Source organism: Colletotrichum chrysophilum (genome assembly GCF_026319265.1).
Source record: "Colletotrichum chrysophilum strain AFK26 chromosome Unknown scaffold_98, whole genome shotgun sequence".
In the NCBI taxonomy this organism is placed as follows: Eukaryota; Fungi; Ascomycota; class Sordariomycetes; order Glomerellales; family Glomerellaceae; genus Colletotrichum; species Colletotrichum chrysophilum.
The window spans coordinates 55,974-74,055 of NW_026517385.1; the positions used below are offsets into that span (position 1 = coordinate 55,974).

The 18,082-nt window shown below is 52.3% G+C and overlaps 5 protein-coding genes across 5 annotated transcripts; 3 read left to right on the top strand and 2 right to left on the bottom strand.

Annotated features, from left to right (window-relative positions):
• Positions 1 to 3,662: 3,662 nt before the first annotated feature.
• COL26b_009804 (uncharacterized protein) lies at positions 3,663 to 8,384 on the top strand (the record flags this gene model as incomplete). Its single annotated transcript, XM_053182521.1, has 9 exons — positions 3,663 to 4,155; positions 4,202 to 4,653; positions 4,708 to 4,804; positions 4,863 to 5,350; positions 5,409 to 6,004; positions 6,054 to 6,396; positions 6,482 to 7,052; positions 7,100 to 7,642; positions 7,693 to 8,384. 9 exons carry the CDS (start codon positions 3,663 to 3,665, stop codon positions 8,382 to 8,384), a joined length of 4,275 nt encoding a protein of 1,424 aa, XP_053033520.1.
• A 714-nt stretch (positions 8,385 to 9,098) lies between these two features.
• Positions 9,099 to 10,019, top strand: COL26b_009805 (uncharacterized protein; the record flags this gene model as incomplete). The annotated part of the gene is made up of 1 exon (XM_053182522.1): positions 9,099 to 10,019. The coding sequence occupies one exon, from the start codon at positions 9,099 to 9,101 to the stop codon at positions 10,017 to 10,019; it is 921 nt and encodes a 306-aa protein (XP_053033521.1).
• A 301-nt stretch (positions 10,020 to 10,320) lies between these two features.
• On the bottom strand, positions 10,321 to 11,346 carry COL26b_009806 (uncharacterized protein; the record flags this gene model as incomplete). The annotated part of the gene is made up of 1 exon (XM_053182523.1): positions 10,321 to 11,346. The coding sequence occupies one exon, from the start codon at positions 11,344 to 11,346 to the stop codon at positions 10,321 to 10,323; it is 1,026 nt and encodes a 341-aa protein (XP_053033522.1).
• Positions 11,347 to 15,675: 4,329 nt separating this feature from the next.
• Positions 15,676 to 16,437, top strand: COL26b_009807 (uncharacterized protein; the record flags this gene model as incomplete). Its single annotated transcript, XM_053182524.1, has 2 exons — positions 15,676 to 15,803; positions 15,864 to 16,437. The coding sequence occupies 2 exons, from the start codon at positions 15,676 to 15,678 to the stop codon at positions 16,435 to 16,437; spliced, it is 702 nt and encodes a 233-aa protein (XP_053033523.1).
• A 318-nt stretch (positions 16,438 to 16,755) lies between these two features.
• On the bottom strand, positions 16,756 to 17,682 carry COL26b_009808 (uncharacterized protein; the record flags this gene model as incomplete). The annotated part of the gene is made up of 1 exon (XM_053182525.1): positions 16,756 to 17,682. One exon carries the CDS (start codon positions 17,680 to 17,682, stop codon positions 16,756 to 16,758), a length of 927 nt encoding a protein of 308 aa, XP_053033524.1.
• Between the last annotated feature and the right edge of the window lie 400 nt (positions 17,683 to 18,082).

Here is an 18,082-nt window from a genome sequence, read left to right on the forward strand (position 1 = left end):
CGACAATTAAAGATTGCCTGTGTTATCCATACCGGGCTTTGATAGAAAGCAAGGCTCTTGCATATCCATTTTCTAGTGTCCGACAGGAACGTAGACTGGGTCCATGAAGAATCACACCACATGCGGCTTCAATCCATTCAAATCAAAGACAACAGGCCCAGTAACTCTTGAAAAATTCAACTGCACTAAGTGACTCAAATCTTTGCCTCTTGTCTCACTGCGCAAAGGGCGCCGCTGATGAGGAATAGCCGCCCCGTTTGATTGAAGCATTCCAGTGATGCCGCTCTCCCTCACATTCCTCATCCCATAGCAACGCACGTGCTAAGAAAACAAGAATCAGGCAGGTCAGATTTAAAAGAAAATCAGTCGCTTCCATCTCACGGTTTTCTCTAGATCCCATCCAATCCCGAAGGAGACTTTGTGCGCAAACTGGTCATTCAAAATGAATTTCGTGAAGCACATTGGTGAGAACCCGTCCTCAGACCAAACATCGAAAGATCAAGATACTAAGAGAGCCAAAGAAGACAGCCGCTTTCCCCGCGAGGATGACCGCTCGACAATCACATTGGTCGATCAAACAATGGAAAATCAACATCACCACCCGAATCCGACCCGCAGCTACGGGGACGACCCGCACGGAAACATACGAGCCTGGCTCGACGGGATCGTCATGGAAGACGAACACAGGCCGGTCGTGACGGACGTGCTGCAAGCTCTCAGCGGCATCCAGAGTCCGACAGGGCAAAGCATGGGCGGACACTACCCTGCCGGGAAGCAGGTGCCAGGGGAGCCGGTCGTGAATGTGCGAACCATCGGGCCCGGCTTCATCGGGCGTGCCCCACCTCTGGGCTCTACAGAGTTCCTCGCAAATGTTGTCGTCGTGGCAATCTTGCTGCTGTTTGCACCGGGTTTCACGCTCATTGCGGCGGGCATCTTCATCACTTCCAGGGTTGCTGAGAAGTGGGCTGGGAATGCGTAATGCTGGATGGATGACTGGACATGATTTCAATGCTTGACGAATAATTATGGAGGATGACTATGATGACTGCGCTTTTGGAATTCTTTGGTTTGGATAGGGTACCGGGAAGGGGCAAGGTTATGAGTTCAGTTTGGCCTCTGGTGCTGACAACTTAGTGAAGACGCTATGATAGGTAGAATCTAGATAGAGACAAGGTCAATCTTATTGATAATCCAGTGAGTTTTGCTGCTGAGGCGGATAGTAATCACACGATGATGGAGATATATAATAGCGACGACGACGGCAGAGAAGACAATGATTGTAAGAACAATAATACCCTAGGTGGACGATTGACTGAGATGATTGCAGCAGATGTACAAGGCTTAAACTATTAATCTCCTCACGCATTGTCCTTTTCATTAATTGATGCCACGTTCTTTTGGTGCAGCTCGAGAGCCGCGAAATGTCGAGTTCTCGGGGGGGCGTTCATCGATTTCTTTCCAACTGGTCTAGGTACCAAGCCAGTTCGTGGTTGGCCGAAGGTTCCCTTGACGGTTGATGCGACTGCTGGTCTGGTACTAATGTTGACTCTGCTTGGCCCGCTCTTCAAGAGCCACCAACTTGAAAACGGCGCGACCCTTGTACCTTCGCTGTCCAACAATTTCATGCCACTGGAACCTGCCAAAAGTGTCATCTCCATCTTCTCGTCTTCCTCTCTTTCTTTCCCAAGTATTTTTTCTTCAAGTTCGAATGTGATCGGAACCCTCGTGAAGCCGGCGGGTATTTCCCCCTGATCGATAACCGGAAACCCAACCCCGGACAAGTGCAGCCTTTCCCAATCTCTCTCCTGCCATGAGTACTCTCTTACCAGCTCATCGTCGCTGTACGTCTTCTGCCTGGTCCCGTCGGCTCGCCACCAGCAAAATGCCGTCAACCAGCCAGACAAGTGGACGACTCCGCCTGACATGCCCGCGCCTCCAGAGTGGCAGGCGTGCGTCCAGAAATCGCGTACATCAACATCGTCGGGCCGATCAAAGCTGGCGACAAACCACTCAACCACGATGACGAGACAGCGCGACCACTCAGATATAGAAGATCCATCGCGATCCAGTGTGTCGGTATTGAAGCCTGCCAGCCGAGCGACATGCCTTGCCAGTTCGACCCAGTCGCTAGCTTCGCCGAGCAGTGTGATAGAGGGAACAGGTGATACTCACGTTGTAGTTCAAGTATTGCTTCATGGTCCCGAGAAATACGGCAGCAGCAGTCGAGCGGTCATGCGGTAAGGTCGTGCTAAAAGTCGGCAGTAGCCAGTCGGCTAGATTGGGGTCGACCAAGTATCTACGGAGCAGAAAAACGGAATGCTCCGTTATGGCCACCATGTCAAAGCTGTTGACAGTCTGACCGGGTCCGACTTCAACAACGAGGGTGCGTTGGCCCTCATGGGCGACGAAATGGTGGCGCAGAGCTTCAGCGCGGCCAGGTCCATAGATGAAGAAGCTGAATTGGACGAACACGGCTAGCCAGACATCATCGGGCCGCAGCTCGAGGTGTAAGTGCTGCTGCCAGGCACGGAGCACTGAGTAAACGAACCCGTTTTCGCAGGCTACAATAGTGCCGTCATCTGCATCGGACACGGACGTTTTGACCGATTCCTGAGATTGATCCTCGGCCGAAATCCGCTTGAAGAAGTCTCGATTAGAAGATGTTGTGTATGTACATTTACCCACAACTTCGGGGTGTGGCCGAATGACGGTTGGCATTTTGAACTGGAATGGGTCTGCAAAGCTGCTGCGAGAAAGAAGGAAACAAGAGGCCACTCGGGCGAGACACAACCCTGGCGGCTAAGTATCCAAATTCGGAAGACTGGCTTCTTGATGACCCCGGGCGGACCCCACTTGGAATCCTTACGGAGGGGACTGCTCTTGAGTTATTCCAAGCACCCGTTGTGTAGGAGCATCAATAGCGCCAACGGAGACGGAATGACCAAGTGACAGAAGCACAAACGCAACTTCGGAGTGATGGATTCCCGACGAATTTCCTCGCACAAGGAAACATATACAAGACTAGCTGAATGTTTGTACACGATACGCAGAGACGCGAGTCCAGGCCTTCTCGCGTTGTTGGTCTTCCTTTCGTGGCGGTGATTCTGGGTGGACCCACATGGTTGGATGAACCGCTTGTCCTTCGGCCATCCGCGGCCGTCCGAACCGCGTGGGGCCGGTTCGCTCTCTTTTATGACACCACGCGGCCAAAGGGGCTGGAAAAGCTGAAGGCCCCAGGGTTGAAGTCCTCTGGGAATTTGATGCTTGTGTGGCTTTGCACTCTCGTTGAGCTTCTGCCATTGTTGGGGTCTTGGCCCGTGAGCGATGCTCTCAATGCCGGTCACCGCGGACGGCCGAGATGGCAAGATCGGGCCCATGTTCAAAACGGTTGATATAAGTGTTCATGGTTTCATGAAATCGGATGGCAGAATCGAACCTATCCAACGGACGTATAGACCAACTCAACTGACCAAGTCACGTTTGCTTTCACCTTGTAAACCTTACTCCCGCAACTGCAACACATACACTCCTAACCTCGAACGAACCCCCACGTCAACTCTTCATCAGTGGGGGCAATCATGCATCCATCAGAGGAGGTCGCTCACTTTCAGGCCTCAAACGCCAGGGCGTCTGACTTCTCAGAAACAACAATCACCGACGACATGCACGGACAGATTGAGAATCTTGCACGCCAAGTCACAGCTACCTCCACACCACAGAGCCTCCACGCCCAAGATGATGTTCTCAACCCGCCGAAGAACAGCCATCTGGACCCGTCATCTCCCAATTTTGACTCAGCGGCCTGGACAAGAGCCTTCATGAGTCTGTACGAGTCAGATCCTGCGTCAACACCAAGCAGATTGACGGGTGTTGCCTTACAGAACCTTAACGTCTTCGGATACAGCACCGGTACCCAATACCAAAAGAGCACAGGCAACATCGCGCTGAGTATAGCAACGAATCTCATTGGGCTTGCGACTGGGAGAACGAAGGGGAGGATCGACATTTTGCAAGAGTTCGAGGGCCTTGTCGAGCCTGGCGAGATGCTTCTTGCCCTTGGCCCACCTGGATCGGGCTGCTCGACATTGCTCAAGACACTTGCTGGTCAGACTGAAGGACTCAATGTTTCAACAGACTCATACATGAACTTCCGCGGTAGGTCAGAACTCATCGAGCCGAGACATCAACTAACGCCGCGTAGGCATCAATCCCAGGTACATGCACGACTGGTTCCGCGGCGACGTACTTTACAATGCCGAAGTCGACGTGCACCTGGCCCCCCTCACAGTTGGCGACACTCTGGAATTTGCCTCAAGAGCCCGAGTTCCAACGAATGTTCCAGCCGGCCTTACAAGCAAGCAGTATGCTCGCATCATGCGGGATGTACTTATGGCTGCTTTTGGTATTTCGCACACGATCAACACGAAGGTCGGCGATGATTTCGTGCGCGGGGTTTCGGGAGGCGAGCGGAAGCGAGTCAGCATCGTCGAGGCTGCTCTGACGGGTGCTAAGTTTCAGTGCTGGGATAACAGCACTCGCGGCCTGGATAGCGGCAATGCTATTGCCTTTTGTCAGAATCTCCGGACGCAAGCAGATTTGTTGAATGTGGCAGCCGTGGTGGCCATTTATCAGGCGCCGCAGTCTGCTTATGATGTAAGTCCTGAGCGCTGGAAAGTGGAACTCGAGTCAGCGGCTGACAAAATGCAGTTGTTCGACAAAGTGACAGTTCTGTACGAAGGTCGCCAGATTTACTTTGGCAGAATCGAGCAAGCGAAATTGTATTTCGAAGACATGGGATTTCTGTGTAAGTCCGCAGGACCCGTTCAAATTCCCAAATCCATTGTCTGATTGAGCGGGTCTAGGTCCCGAAAGGCAAACGACTCCCGACTTCCTCACCTCCATGACGTCTCCAAGTGAACGACGTATCAGACCCGGATACGAGAACATGACGCCTCGAACTCCGAACGAATTCGCAGCCAGGTGGAAAGCATCGCCGGACCGAGCAGCTCTTATGGCCGCCATTGAAGCCTACGAGAAGACCCACCCGGCCAAGGACCGACTTGAAGAGTTTCAGCAAAGCATCAAAGCCGAAAGAAGTCCCATGCAACGAATGAAGTCTCCGTATATGATCACATACCCTCGCCAAGTGAGGCTCTGTCTTTGGCGGGGATGGAAGCGTTTGGTTGCCGATCCCGGGTTTACGATTTCGTCGCTTGTGTACAACATTATCGTGGGATTCGTGCTGGGAAGCATGTTCTTCAACCTCAAGACTGACTCGAGCACGTTCTACTATCGAGGAGGCATCATTTTCTTCGCGCTACTATTCAACGCTTTCGCAAGTGAGATGGAAGTAAGCCTATTTGATTCGTTCATCTCTCAATTTTCCCAGGCAGCTGACAAACCTCTAGGTCCTCACTCTTTATGCGCAAAGGCCTGTCGTTGAGAAGCATGATCGCTACGCCCTTTATCACCAATCTGCTGAGGCCATCTCCAGCTACATTATTGAGCTTCCCTACAAAATCACCAACGTCTTCACCTTTAACTCCATTCTTTACTTCATGGCTAACTTGAATCGCGAGCCTGGGCCCTTCTTCTTCTTCTGTTTGGTCTCTTTTGCGGTCTTATTGGCCATGTCTGGTATCTACAGAACAATGGCCTCACTCGCGAGAACGTCACACCAGGCCATGGTGCCTGTCACACTTGTTACCCTTGGAGTCATGATGTACGCTGGGTTCACCGTGCCAACATCCTATATGCAAGGTTGGAGTCGATGGATGGGATACATCAACCCCCTCTCATATGCCTTCGAGGCCTTGATGGCGAATGAGTTTCACGGGCGCACCTTCAAGTGCGATAACCTCGTGCCATCTGGGCCTGACTACGATGCGTTGCCCCTCAGCGGACGAACCTGCTCTGTAGTCGGAGCTGTTCCTGGCTCAGATGCGATCGATGGTGACCGATACATTGAAGAGTCTTTCGGCTACTTCAACAGTCACAAGTGGAGGTGCGTACATTGTCCACCCCTAATAATCATCAACTAACATCTTCGCCAGGAACGTCGGTATTTTGTGCGGCTATATCGTGTTCTTCTTTATCACCTACATCATCACTGCCGAGTACGCCAAGCCACCCAAGAGCGAAGGAGAGGTTCTCGTCTTTCGACGCGGCAAGGCCCCTGCTGGCGTTGACGACAAGGCCCACATGGACGAGGAGAGCCAACGCAACGAGACCACAGTCATCGAGATGGAGCATCTTTCTCGTCCAGAGAAGCAAGGAACCGAGCACCGACCACGACCAAGTGCTTGCGGAAAGCCCATTTTCCACTGGGAGGATATCTGCTATGATGTCAAGATCAAGGGCCAGGACCGCCGCATCCTAGACCACGTTGACGGTTTTGTGCAACCAGGCGTCATCACAGCTCTCATGGCGAGTCCTGCGCAATTGCCTTCCAATGCTGGACGACATGCTAACGTTGGCATAGGGGGCATCCGGTGCAGGGAAGACGACCTTGCTAGATGCCTTGGCAACCCGTGTGACGATGGGCGTTCTGTCCGGCGATACCATGGTCAACGGTCAGCCTACCGACAAATCTTTCCCCCATCGTGTCGGCTACGTGCAGCAACAGGATGTGCATATGGACACCATGACGGTTCGCGAGGCGCTGGAGTTCAGTGCGTTACTCAGGCAGAGCGCGGAGATCCCGAGGTCTGAAAAGCTGGCCTATATCGACGAAGTGATTGACCTGCTTGACATGGGCGACTTCGTCGACGCAGTGATCGGCGTCCCTGGACAAGGCCTCAACGTTGAGCAACGTAAACGTTTGACTATCGGGGTTGAGCTTGCTGCACGCCCACAGCTACTCGTATTTCTGGACGAGCCCACATCGGGCCTTGATTCGCAAACATCTTGGGCCATCTGCGATTTGATTGAGAAGCTTGCCAAGAGCGGACAAGCGGTCCTCTGCACGATACACCAACCGTCGGCGATGCTGTTCTCCCGCTTCGACAGGTTACTGTTGCTTCAGCGTGGCGGCAAAACGGTTTACTTTGGAGGTTAGTCACCCGGTTTGATAGAGGAGAATAAGCTGACAGTGACGCAGAAATTGGCATCAATGCCAGGACTATGATTGAATACCTCGAACGCAACGGCGCGCCGCCGTGTCCTCCTGATGCCAACCCCGCGGAATGGATGCTCAAGGTTACGACTCTTTCCGAGGACGGACCAAACTGGTTTGAAGTCTGGCATTCTTCTGCCGAATACCAGGAAGTCAAGGATGAACTTCGTCTTCTACGCCAATTGGCAGAAGGTCAGACCAGCCAGGGTGACCCGTCCTCAGAGCACGAGTTTGTCACCTCATTCTGGACGCAGTTCGTCCAAGTCTTCTCCCGTACAGCCAAGCACTTCTGGCGGTCGCCTGTGTACATCTGGTCAAAGCTCACTCTCACCATTCTCCTGGCTCTGTACATCGGCTTCACCTTCAAGTCAGACAACAGTCTCCAAGGCTTGCAGAACCAGCTTTACGCCTTCTTCATGTGCTTGACAACCGTCAACGAGTTCAGCAAGCAGGTTATGCCCATGTTCATCCCTCAACGAGCACTGTACGAAGTCCGTGAGAGACCGTCTCGAGTCTATCGATGGAACAGTGAGTCCAACCCTCCCATGTTTCGAATAATGATACTAATCTAGATCCAGCATACCTTCTCTCCAACGTCGTCATCGAGATGGTCTGGAACACCATAGCAGCCGTCGTATTCTTCTTCTGCTGGTACTACCCGGCACGGTTCTTCCGGAACACCACCCCTGACGATGTGAGTATTCGCGGTTTCACGGTCTTCCTCTTCATCTGGATGTTCTTCCTCTGGACGAGCACCTTCTCGCAGCTCGCCATCGTAGCCATCGAGACCGCCGACCTCGCTAGCATACCCGCAAGTTTCTTCGCCATTCTATGCATGTCCTTCTGCGGCATCAGCGTCATCCGCGCAGACCTACCAGCCATCTGGAGCGATTTTATGTACTACGTCAGTCCCATGACCTACCTTGCGTCCGGAGCCTTGTCAACCTGTCTGCACGGGTCAAAGGTTGTGTGCACGACGAAGGAGATTGTGCAGGTGCCTGTTCCCTCGAATATGACTTGTGGTGATTTCCTTGGGCTGTACGTGCAGAGTGCTGGAGGATACCTTGTCGATGCAGCGGCGACGGACGCTTGCGGGTATTGTCGCATGGCGACCACAGATGATTACCTTGCGCATTTCAACATCAAGTATGACGACCGGTGGAGGAACTTTGGGCTGCTTTGGGTCTATATTGGTTTCAACATTGTGGTGGCCTGCGGTCTTTACTGGCTTGTGCGGGTGCCGAAGGGACAGGGCGTTAAGCGGAAGTAGGCACAACCTGAGATGGACTGGACGGCTAGGGTAAAGGGTTGTGACTTTATCATTTTGATTAGAAGAGAGATATGAAATAGACTAGATCATTTCTAGGTACAATGTAATGTTAATCATTTGTCACTCTATTTAGAAACCTTCCTACGGCAGTTGCAAGTTTCCCTACCGCGGCCCAGCGCCGGAGAGGGGGGTCCCGGACCACCGCTACGGGCCCGGTGTGGGGCTGTCGTTACTCCGGCTCGGGATGCTATCCCCGGCAGGGAGGATGGAAGTCGGTAACTCTATGGAGCTAATTGAGTGCTTCAAGGAATCGCGGAAGAATTAATTGTGCCTGGGACTACAATGCCGGTGGTGCGCTACTCTGTCATTTGAGCGGTAAAAGATTCCGCCAGGCCGCCTCGACCCGCCTGTTTCGGAAGATAACATGAATTCCAGAATAAATGATACTGAGTGTATTTTCGAAAGGCGTCAAGTTTGATCAACGTGAGAAAGCGGCAGAATGATGAGGTGCTTGACGTGGTGACTACTGGGCCAGGATGCCTAGGCTGGTGGCGGCAAAGATCTTCTCCGGCCCAAGCCGCCGTAGAGTTTACAGCTCCGGCCGTGTGAGGCTACTTCAGATGCGGCCCAGAAGGCCTCTACGCGGAACATTCTGATGTCTGGAGTCAAAGGATTGTTTCGAGAATATTTCCTCTGATCATAATCGAGTACATCATGGCATTCAATGCGTCGACCTCCGAAGAAAAGACCCTCCACCTCGTTGGAATTGGCGTCGGCCATTCCATCGCACCACCAATGCACAATGCGATAGCCAAGTCACTAGACCTGCCATGGACCTTTTTCGCGACCGAGTGTGCGACAATTGAAGATCTTCTCGAGCTTGCTCGGAAAGAGTCCACGGCAGGTCTGGTTGTCACGATGCCCTACAAAAATACCATCATGCCCCGGCTTGATGGGCTTGACACCCTAGCCGAGACCATTGGTGCCTGCAACAATGTGTACCGCGACCCTACGGATGCACAGAAGTTGCGTGGTACTAACACAGACTGGCTCGGAGTCAAAGGATGTTTGCTTGAGAAGGGAGCCCAACCGGGACCAGTCCTGAACAAGCCTGCGCTCATCATCGGCGCGGGTGGCGCGAGTCGCGCGGCCGTTTTCGCGCTGCACACGTACTTCAAGGCCTCTGTCATCTATGTCTTGAACAGGGATGATGGAGAGGTCAGCGATCTGATACGCGACTCGCAGCGTCTGTCCCCTGCGCCGCGGATAGTTCACGTCAAGGCGGGGGAGTCGAAGAAGCTCGAGACGCCGTACTACGTTGTCGGAACGGTGCCGGATTTTGAGCCCAAGTCTACTTCTGAGCTTACGGTGAGGGACTCCCTGGAAGACTTCCTCTCAAGACCCGAGAAGGGTGTTTTGCTGGACATGTGCTTCAAGCCAAGGAGAACGCGGACGATCAAGTTGGCGGAGTCTCTTGGATGGCCCTGTGTAGAGGGTACTCACGTAATTGGGTACCAGATTGAGGAGCAATGGAAACTTTGGGCTGGAGTGGAGAGGGTAAAGAATTTGGATGGGGAGGGTGCTTGGAAAGTTCTCTTGGAGGCTGCGGATAAAAGCCCGGGGATCAACTTTTAGTCTAAATTGATCGCGTTTTTGGGCCGTTAATTGAACCTCATCATATTAATTTGCTCCTAAATTTACAGCACAAGAAACATTGAAGAAAGAAAGCTGGCTAGCGATTGATTAGTCGGAATGCAGCGGCATCACCCATGAAAGCTCCAATGGCTCTCGGAGAGTGATATCCTATTTTCTCTATCCAATGGTAGAGTAACCAGTTTTCGTATGTGCTCTCTATCTTCATTGTCGTCTTCCTCGTCTTAGTCTTTGGTGTCGTTTTATAGGAGGGAATTGGCGCAATGATTTGCTACTTCCATATTCATTTGTTCAACTCCAATCGCTGAACAAACTTCTTCCATGCCTCGATACCTCTGCGAGCGTGATCTGCCGGTACCCCTTCACCCTCTTCTGACATGGTCCTCGAGAACAGCTCCATCGAAACCCATCCCTTATATCCAAGTTTCTCGATCAGCACCCGAGCCACGTCTTCCACCGGTAGATAGGCCCCTCTGTCTGTCTCATAGATATACGCTCTAGCATTCCGAGACCAGTTCATCCGCGCCGGGTTCCCATCAATGTGGAATGGGTGACCTTTGACTAAAGGAGACTCCATACGCTCTGCATCGACTACCTGGATGTAGAACACTTTCGCCAAATCGACATCCCGCACTAATCTCTCCATCGACTCTTTGAGATCGGCATCCGCATTGGGGGTCTGGCCCGTTGGAGACGCTGGGTCTCCCCACACGCGGCCAGCGATGTTGAACGTGTCGAGGCACAGACCAAAGTTCGGCCTGTCGACTTTGCAGGCAACCTCCCAAGACTTTTCCCATGTATCAATGTGAGTGCTCCAGCAGAGACTCTCGTATGCGAATCGAATCGGTGGGTCTTCCTTTAACCCCAAGTCCGCGAGCTCGACGAGGTCACCGACGATGACGTCCATATCGCCCGTCAGCTTCTCCGCGGGAAGGAAGCTGGCTGGGATCTGGATGGTGTTCGTGCCGAGGATCTTAGCGAGCTTGAACCACACCTTGATCTTCTCAATTAGGCGGGCGTGCTGTTCGCGATCTAGTAGGCCTTCGTAGAAGAGGAATGGCTGTAGGCCGATAACGGTCAGCTTCAGGTCATCGAGGACCTTGCGGATGTGGGTTGTGGCGGCGAGGAGGTGATCGGTGGTCGGCTCGTCGGTATCATGGAGCTTCTTTGCAAGGTACTCGATGTCTTCGTAGAATACTTCGATGCCCTCAAAGCCATGATTGGCGGCTTCAGCTACCTTCTTGTCGAAGTCATGAAGCCAGGCACGGCCTAGGGAGGCAGAGAGCAGAGCAGGGCGGAATTCGGCCATGGTGATGCTGCGCGGGGATTTCTGGTTGGAGCAGGTGAATGTTGATCTTCGGAGATGGTATTCGTGTGCTGTGTGTGTTCAGTCGATGTTGGACCCTTCGGGTTACCAATGACCAGGGTGGACTTGTGTGTGGCGTGGGCGGGTAAGGTCAGGTTGGTTGATGTCACCGGGCGGCAGAGCCTTGTACCGGCCCTTCACTGACGTATCCCGCGGGGCCGGCTTCAATGCCGGTCGATTGGAGAGCGCATGAGCCAAATACCCCGTGGGGAGTTTTGTTGATAGCAAAAGCGGCTTTAAGATCTCACCCGGGGTCCTTGTCAAAGAATGATTGCAGATCTGAAGCAATGCCCCGTGGGATGCCAAGATGCTCCATGAACTCGGGAGGATTTGTGGACCTACGGACTTGTCAGGGATAAGACGGAAGATAATCTTGGCAGGACGTACTGACCAATCTGCCGAGTCCAAGCTAGCTAAGCTTTGGAAAAGCTCATTGTCGTCCATTTCCGCCGAAACTGCATCTAATAGAGGATCGATATTCATATCTGGACCCATCGACGGCGGCTGAGACATGAGCCCTTGAGTCTGAGTCGTTAAGAGATTGCTCTGGCCCATTGGCGTGTTTCTGGCCGAGTTGCGGTTGTATGGGTCGCCCAGCCCTTGGAAGATTGAAGGGTTTGATTCTCGAGACTGGGTAGATAGGCCGGAGCTAGGGGGAGTTGCAAACCCCAGATGAAAGGCCGACTGGGTCGACTGTCCACCCGACTGGGCGAAGGAATTGGACATGCTGCCAGCATTAAGAAGATTCGATGCGCTTTGATGAGTATCTTTCAGGGGCGTTTGGGTCTGAAGGTAGCTTTCGATTGTCGTGGAGATGTCCACCCGCAACGCCTGGAGTTGCATTCTCATCCTGGCGTGATTCTGAACCCTGACTTGAGCATCCACCGATCTCTCAAACCAGCATAGAAGAATGACAACGGTTGGGGGTGTAGAAGAAGTTCCCATAGACTTCATTCGTTGTTCCAGCAGCATGCGTTGCTCTTCCATCCGTCCGTAGCTGCCATTAATGTCAAAGCTAGGACGGTCTCCTGCTAGTCGTAGGTATTCCGTTCTCACGGCCTCGAAGATGCCAGCATACATGAGCTGCAAATTGAACATCTGTGGCGAAGCCTCGGCCCCGGAAGATGTTTGACATTGAGGGTTGTTCTGCTGACTCCAACTTTTCAGAGCCCGGTCCAGCTTGCGGATTCGCTCATTCTCACCATCTTGATTGCGAAGTCTTAGAAGGTCGTTCAGAAATACGGCTAGTTGAACAAGATGGTTGAAGGTGCTGATTATATGTCCCGGGCTGTGGTGCGAGTGGAATGTGCGGCCCTGTCCATCCCTCATCTGCCACGGTTCCCACTCTTCCATAGAGTCTGTCGCTAGCGTGCCAACTTTGGCGAGGTCGGAACGCTTGAAGTACGGTCGCGTACCTAACCAACTAGCAACCATAGTTTCTAATACAAAGCAGCATGCCAAAGTCCTCTTGGAGCCTTCGTCAAGTTGGCCTTGCGATGTATTCGTCGTATCGGGGGCTAGGAGAAGGGCCGCGGCGGCATACGTTGCTTTTCCAGCGGCAAGCCATGTGGCCGTTTTGTCGCCGCGACTCAGGTGCAATAATGCAAGAATCATATGAGCTCTGATGTGGCCCAACTCGTATTTCTCCAACTTTTCGCCGAGAAGATGCCTCGTCCTAGCGTGTAGGGCGACCGCACTTGTGCTGTGCTCCTCGGTCTTGGAAAGGTGTGAAGAGTATGCCAGTACCGCCCACAGTGAGCACCGGTCTCCGTGCGACATTGAGTCGGCTGTACTCGAACGATTATCGCAACTCTCCAGCACGTACGCTAGCCTAAGTATTTCGTGCTTTTGGAAGATCGGTAGCCAGGAGTGCGTGTTTGAGAAATAGGTATCCAATAAGATGGACCAGTTGTCGGGGAGCTCCGAGCGTCCAGACTGGGGCCGAGACAAAGATTCCTGTCGCATTGTCGTATCTTGCAAGGGCGAGAAGACTTGAGTGGCCATCAGAATTGAATCGATGTTGTTCTCGGCGTGTTGCGCAATAGAGTCAGATGTGCTGGGAATTGTCCCGGTATCCTGGCTAGGGTTACGCGCGGGGGAGGTAGTGCTCGTGTTCATAGGACTTGCCATGTCAGTAGTCGTGCTGTTTTGGCTGTCCTGTTCGCCTCGAATCTTTGTTATGAGAGGGATGGCTTCCTTGACTCGGGAGTCAAAGGATTTGTCAGAGTTGCCCTCATTGTCGTTTTCTAACGGTTCCGCAACAGAAAGCCACTGTTCGATATGTTTTAGCACTTCTGTCTTTCTCCAGGCGTCGACGAATCCCTCGCAGGCGTCTCCATCATCAGCCAAGGTGGGCCCGATGGCTGCCAGACGGAAGGGCGGCTTCCAGCCTTGGCCATCGAGCAATGCAGAAATCCAGGAATCAGACTCGTCTATCGAGCTGAAAATCATGCCCAAGAGGATTTCTAGGGCTCGGACATAGCCTGTTCGTAGGCCACGTTTCTTCGGTGGGTTGTAGCTGCAAGAACGCCCTGCGTCTAGACATGGTCGGCATTCTGGACGGCCACCATCGCAACGATCTTTTCGTTTTCGACACTCGTTGCATGCTCGTGTAACTCGCATCCGAGTTTTGCCCTGGGCTGTCACATCGTCGGACTCTTCACCATCGGTCCTGGCTCGTTTCGCCTTTCGAGTGCTGGTAGGTCGCTCATGATCATCGTCACCTGCGGAAGTCCGGTGCCGGCGGAGAGGACTCATTGTGACATGCTGTGCGCAGCTACGAAGCTGACATCAAATTTTGTGATCAAGTCCATCGAAAGGCGGAAGAGCACCAAATCGTCATAATGGGGACGATGGGCATGTTGCCATGGGCAGGAAGATGCAAGACCGGGAGGCTGCTAGTGTCTAAGGTCCACTTGACCTGAATCGGACTCAATTGCATTAAAGGGGGTGCCATTTATCGAGGAGACTGCCAGAAAGACTGGGTTTGAGAGTGCAAAGTTTCATTGGACGAACCAGCTCTCGATCAAAGATAGTCCCATACTCAAGTCGAGCCCTGATTAGAGTCTCGGTTTCGCTATGGGAGGCAGGTCCTGCTACGCTATACCCTGAACTGCGCATAATTGGACCTTTTTGGCATGAATGTGTAGATATTGCGTGTATCTCAATAAACGTGTGTGGGCGGCTAAGATCTTTGCCGCCCTCCTCCGCTGTCTGTGCTGAGCAGTCTAACGAGTCGTCGCTTACGTTGGCCTATTTTGAGATATGTAATCACGGCTACACCTGACTGATTTAAATAAGCATTTGTACGCGGGTCAGTGATTCGTCGAAAGCGTGCTACGTGCTATTAGCAAGGGGTTTCGCTTGACGGAGAAATAGGCCGATAGTGTCAGCATTCTCCACTTGACGCCAAATTATGTCCGCATACTCCGCGTTGGGAACACCTGTGTCGGCGACTTTCTCAGCGAAGATGGGATGAAATGACTGGGACAAGCCGAGACTAGACGCCACAGGCGTTATGAATAGTCGCTATTCTGCGACTGTTCCAGAGTCATCTATCCAGCATATGTGAATAAGCCAGGCTCACGAATAGCACAAGTATAGCCGCATGTCATGGTTCCTGTTCATTTCGACCTCCAGTTCTGTCGCCAACAGCATAATCACCGAGTACGCTGGCATTGTCAGATTGGTGTCAGAGTCGGCACTTCGAGATCTCTCCTGCATGAACCGCATCCACCTATTGGAACCGGTGCAAGGTGAATGAATAGAAATTGGACAAAGCTACCACTTATGCAGGGAGAAATCAGAAGCTCAAAAGATAGGGATGCAAGCGAAACAAGAATGCCGGCACTGCCTGCTTTCACTTCAGGGCGCCGATCTTCGGCTCCGGCATCCGAGCCAAGACCGAGCTGGCCCAACAACAACGACCACGGCCAAGCTGCCGCAACACATGCCCAAGGAAGTGGTCTGCTCATTATGGAGAGATCTTTCCGCCGGTATCATGGCTGCAAAAATATACTAACCTGACGTGAAAGACAGGCAGCGCTTCCCAATCTACCCCTCACGCGGGGACGCGGGGAAGCAGCGCGGGAACACTGAGCGGCAAAGGCTTCATCCGATGCTGCCGAGCAGCGAAGCACCATTAACATTGCTTGTTGCAATGCTAGGCGAACATTTGAAGCTACCTGCGTCCTCCAGAAAATACTTTGAGTAGCATTGGTTTTCGAATACCTCGAAAACTATTCAACTCGCAAGCCTGACATTATTTTCAAAATGGCCGATCTGCATAGCCTCCCAGCCGGCTCACGCCCTCAGAATGCTATTCGCAACAATGGCCCAGACCACCTTGTTTTGGAGAGGCTAAAACTGAGAGAGCTTGCGGAGGGTTGGCCATCTTACAGGTATGAAGCTGTATGACCGAACTTAACCAATTGTTGTTCTAACCTATAATTACCCCACAGAGATGCTTGCGAATGGGAAAATTTCGAGTCGATTTTTCATCCGGGCGCATACGTCTACACGACCTGGTCCGGCCGAGTTCCCTTCACAGACTTCATTGCGGCGTCGAAGGCAGGAATGGATAAAGGGGCATTCATCATGCACCGGTGCCACGGCTGCAGCACAGACATCAACCCAGAGGGCACTCGTGCCGTCACCAAACTCAAAGCGACTATCACGCAGCGTTTCGATTTCGACGGAACGGAGTTTGATGTCGAGGCAGACTGTCGCTTCTGCTTCTTCTTTGAGAAGGCGGGTGACCGTTGGGGTGCTCGGCTTGTGAGGCATTGGTATGAGAAGGACAAGGTGATACCGACGAACCCGGCCAAGTTCCCCAAAATAGACGAGGAGAAGCTATCCAAATATCCTCCCGGATACAAGTATCTTGCTTACTTCCAAGAGCTTACAATGGGCGTCGAGGTCTTGCTGGATATGCCTGGTCACCGTCGGCATGTTGGAACTCAGAACCTTGAGAAACATGACCTATTGTATTGGCAGGCGAAGGACTGGCTTGATGGAAAGAGCATTGATGTTTAACTTTTGATACTCGCATAGAAAGCTAGATGCTCGGGCAGATGCATTTCAACCAGTGTTTATAAAAAGACATTGACACTGTTTAAATGGACATTGTGGGTAGAAAACACCCGAGTGAGATGTTCGTTTGTTCCAGCCTTTCTAGTTCTTCTGCGATCCCGGTCGGGTTAGCCCCCCAATCATAGCCATATTTAGTATTGTTGGTGACAGCGTCACCGTCGCTGTCGTCTGCATCTCTGTCCTAATCTGTAATAACTATGCATCCGAATAGCAAAAATCTATTTCTATAACTTCCCATACATGTCTAAGCATTACTTAATTCTACTTGGAGGAAGCTGATTGCTCATTTTCCTTAATCTTTGCCTGCATAGCCGCCCTCATCACCTCCACAGGCGCCTTTCTCCCCGTCCACAACTCGAACTGCGCGTAGGCTTGCTCCTCCAAGACATCAATACCTCTGAATACCCTCCAGCCTTCATGTAGCGAGGCCACGAACATCATTCCTGTGACCTGAGGTCGGTAGGCCATCTCCACAAGAACCCCCGAGTCAGCCCCAGAGAACAGCGCCGCGGGGATTTTCGCCGACCCCAGGTCATCGGCCGGGACACAGGCGACTACAACTTGAAGCGGCTTGGCAGAAGCACCGCGTCTTTGTCTGTCCGCGACAGCCTCTTCCAAAGTCTCAAACACATGAGCTTCCTTGATTCCTGGGAAATTGATCGCCATATCATATGCCTTCGATGCTGTGCGGTTGACGATGAGAACTTCCGAAATCCCAAGCTCTTGGATGGCAAAGCAGGCAGCACGAGCTGCTCCGCCAGCGCCTAGCACCAAAGCAGCGGACGACTGCAAATCCTGAAGTTCGCTCTTCGCTATACATCTCTTGATGCCATGCCAGTCCGTGTTATCGCCGACCAATCGCCGCTTTCCGGATGTCGGGTCAGTGTCGACGACAACGGTGTTCACGGCCCCGATCTTGTCGGCGAAGTCGGTGACCGAGTCTAGTAGTCTGCCAATCTGAAGCTTGTGGGGGAATGTGACGGAGGCGCCGCCGAAGTCATCTCGGTGGATGATTTCTTTGACTGTATCATCCACGCTCACTGTCTGGTGGATCTGGTAGTGATGAGGTAGGCCGAGCTCCCTGAAGCCAGTGTTGTGCAGCGTTGGAGACAGAGTATGGGAGATGTTGTGCCCGAATATGAAAAAGTTCTTCGTTGGTCCCTCGCGGGAGGAGACATTTGCGTCCATGATAGACAAGAGAAACTGGCGACAAACAGTCGAGCGAGTTCAATAGGTTGTTGCCGGAGATTGACAAGTAAGATATCGCTAGCGCTTGTTCAAAACTTTACAGCAAGCTCTCAAATCATATGGTGAAAGCTGAACGAGGACGAGTTAGATTCTTGGATGGGGATGGCCGCGAGCCAAATTCTACCATCATCCGCCGAGACCCTTGACGGGGAAAGTCTTACTTGCTACAACGGAAGAGACATCTTCCGCCATTTCCGCATGACATCGACTCAGGTGACGTGTGATTTGACATCAGTGAAGACTTTTTTATTGCATTCCAAAAGAATCCTGATAGAACTGGATCGTGGAACTCAAGAATTCAATTACAAGCATCTCCCAAGGATTCTGCTCATTCCATGAC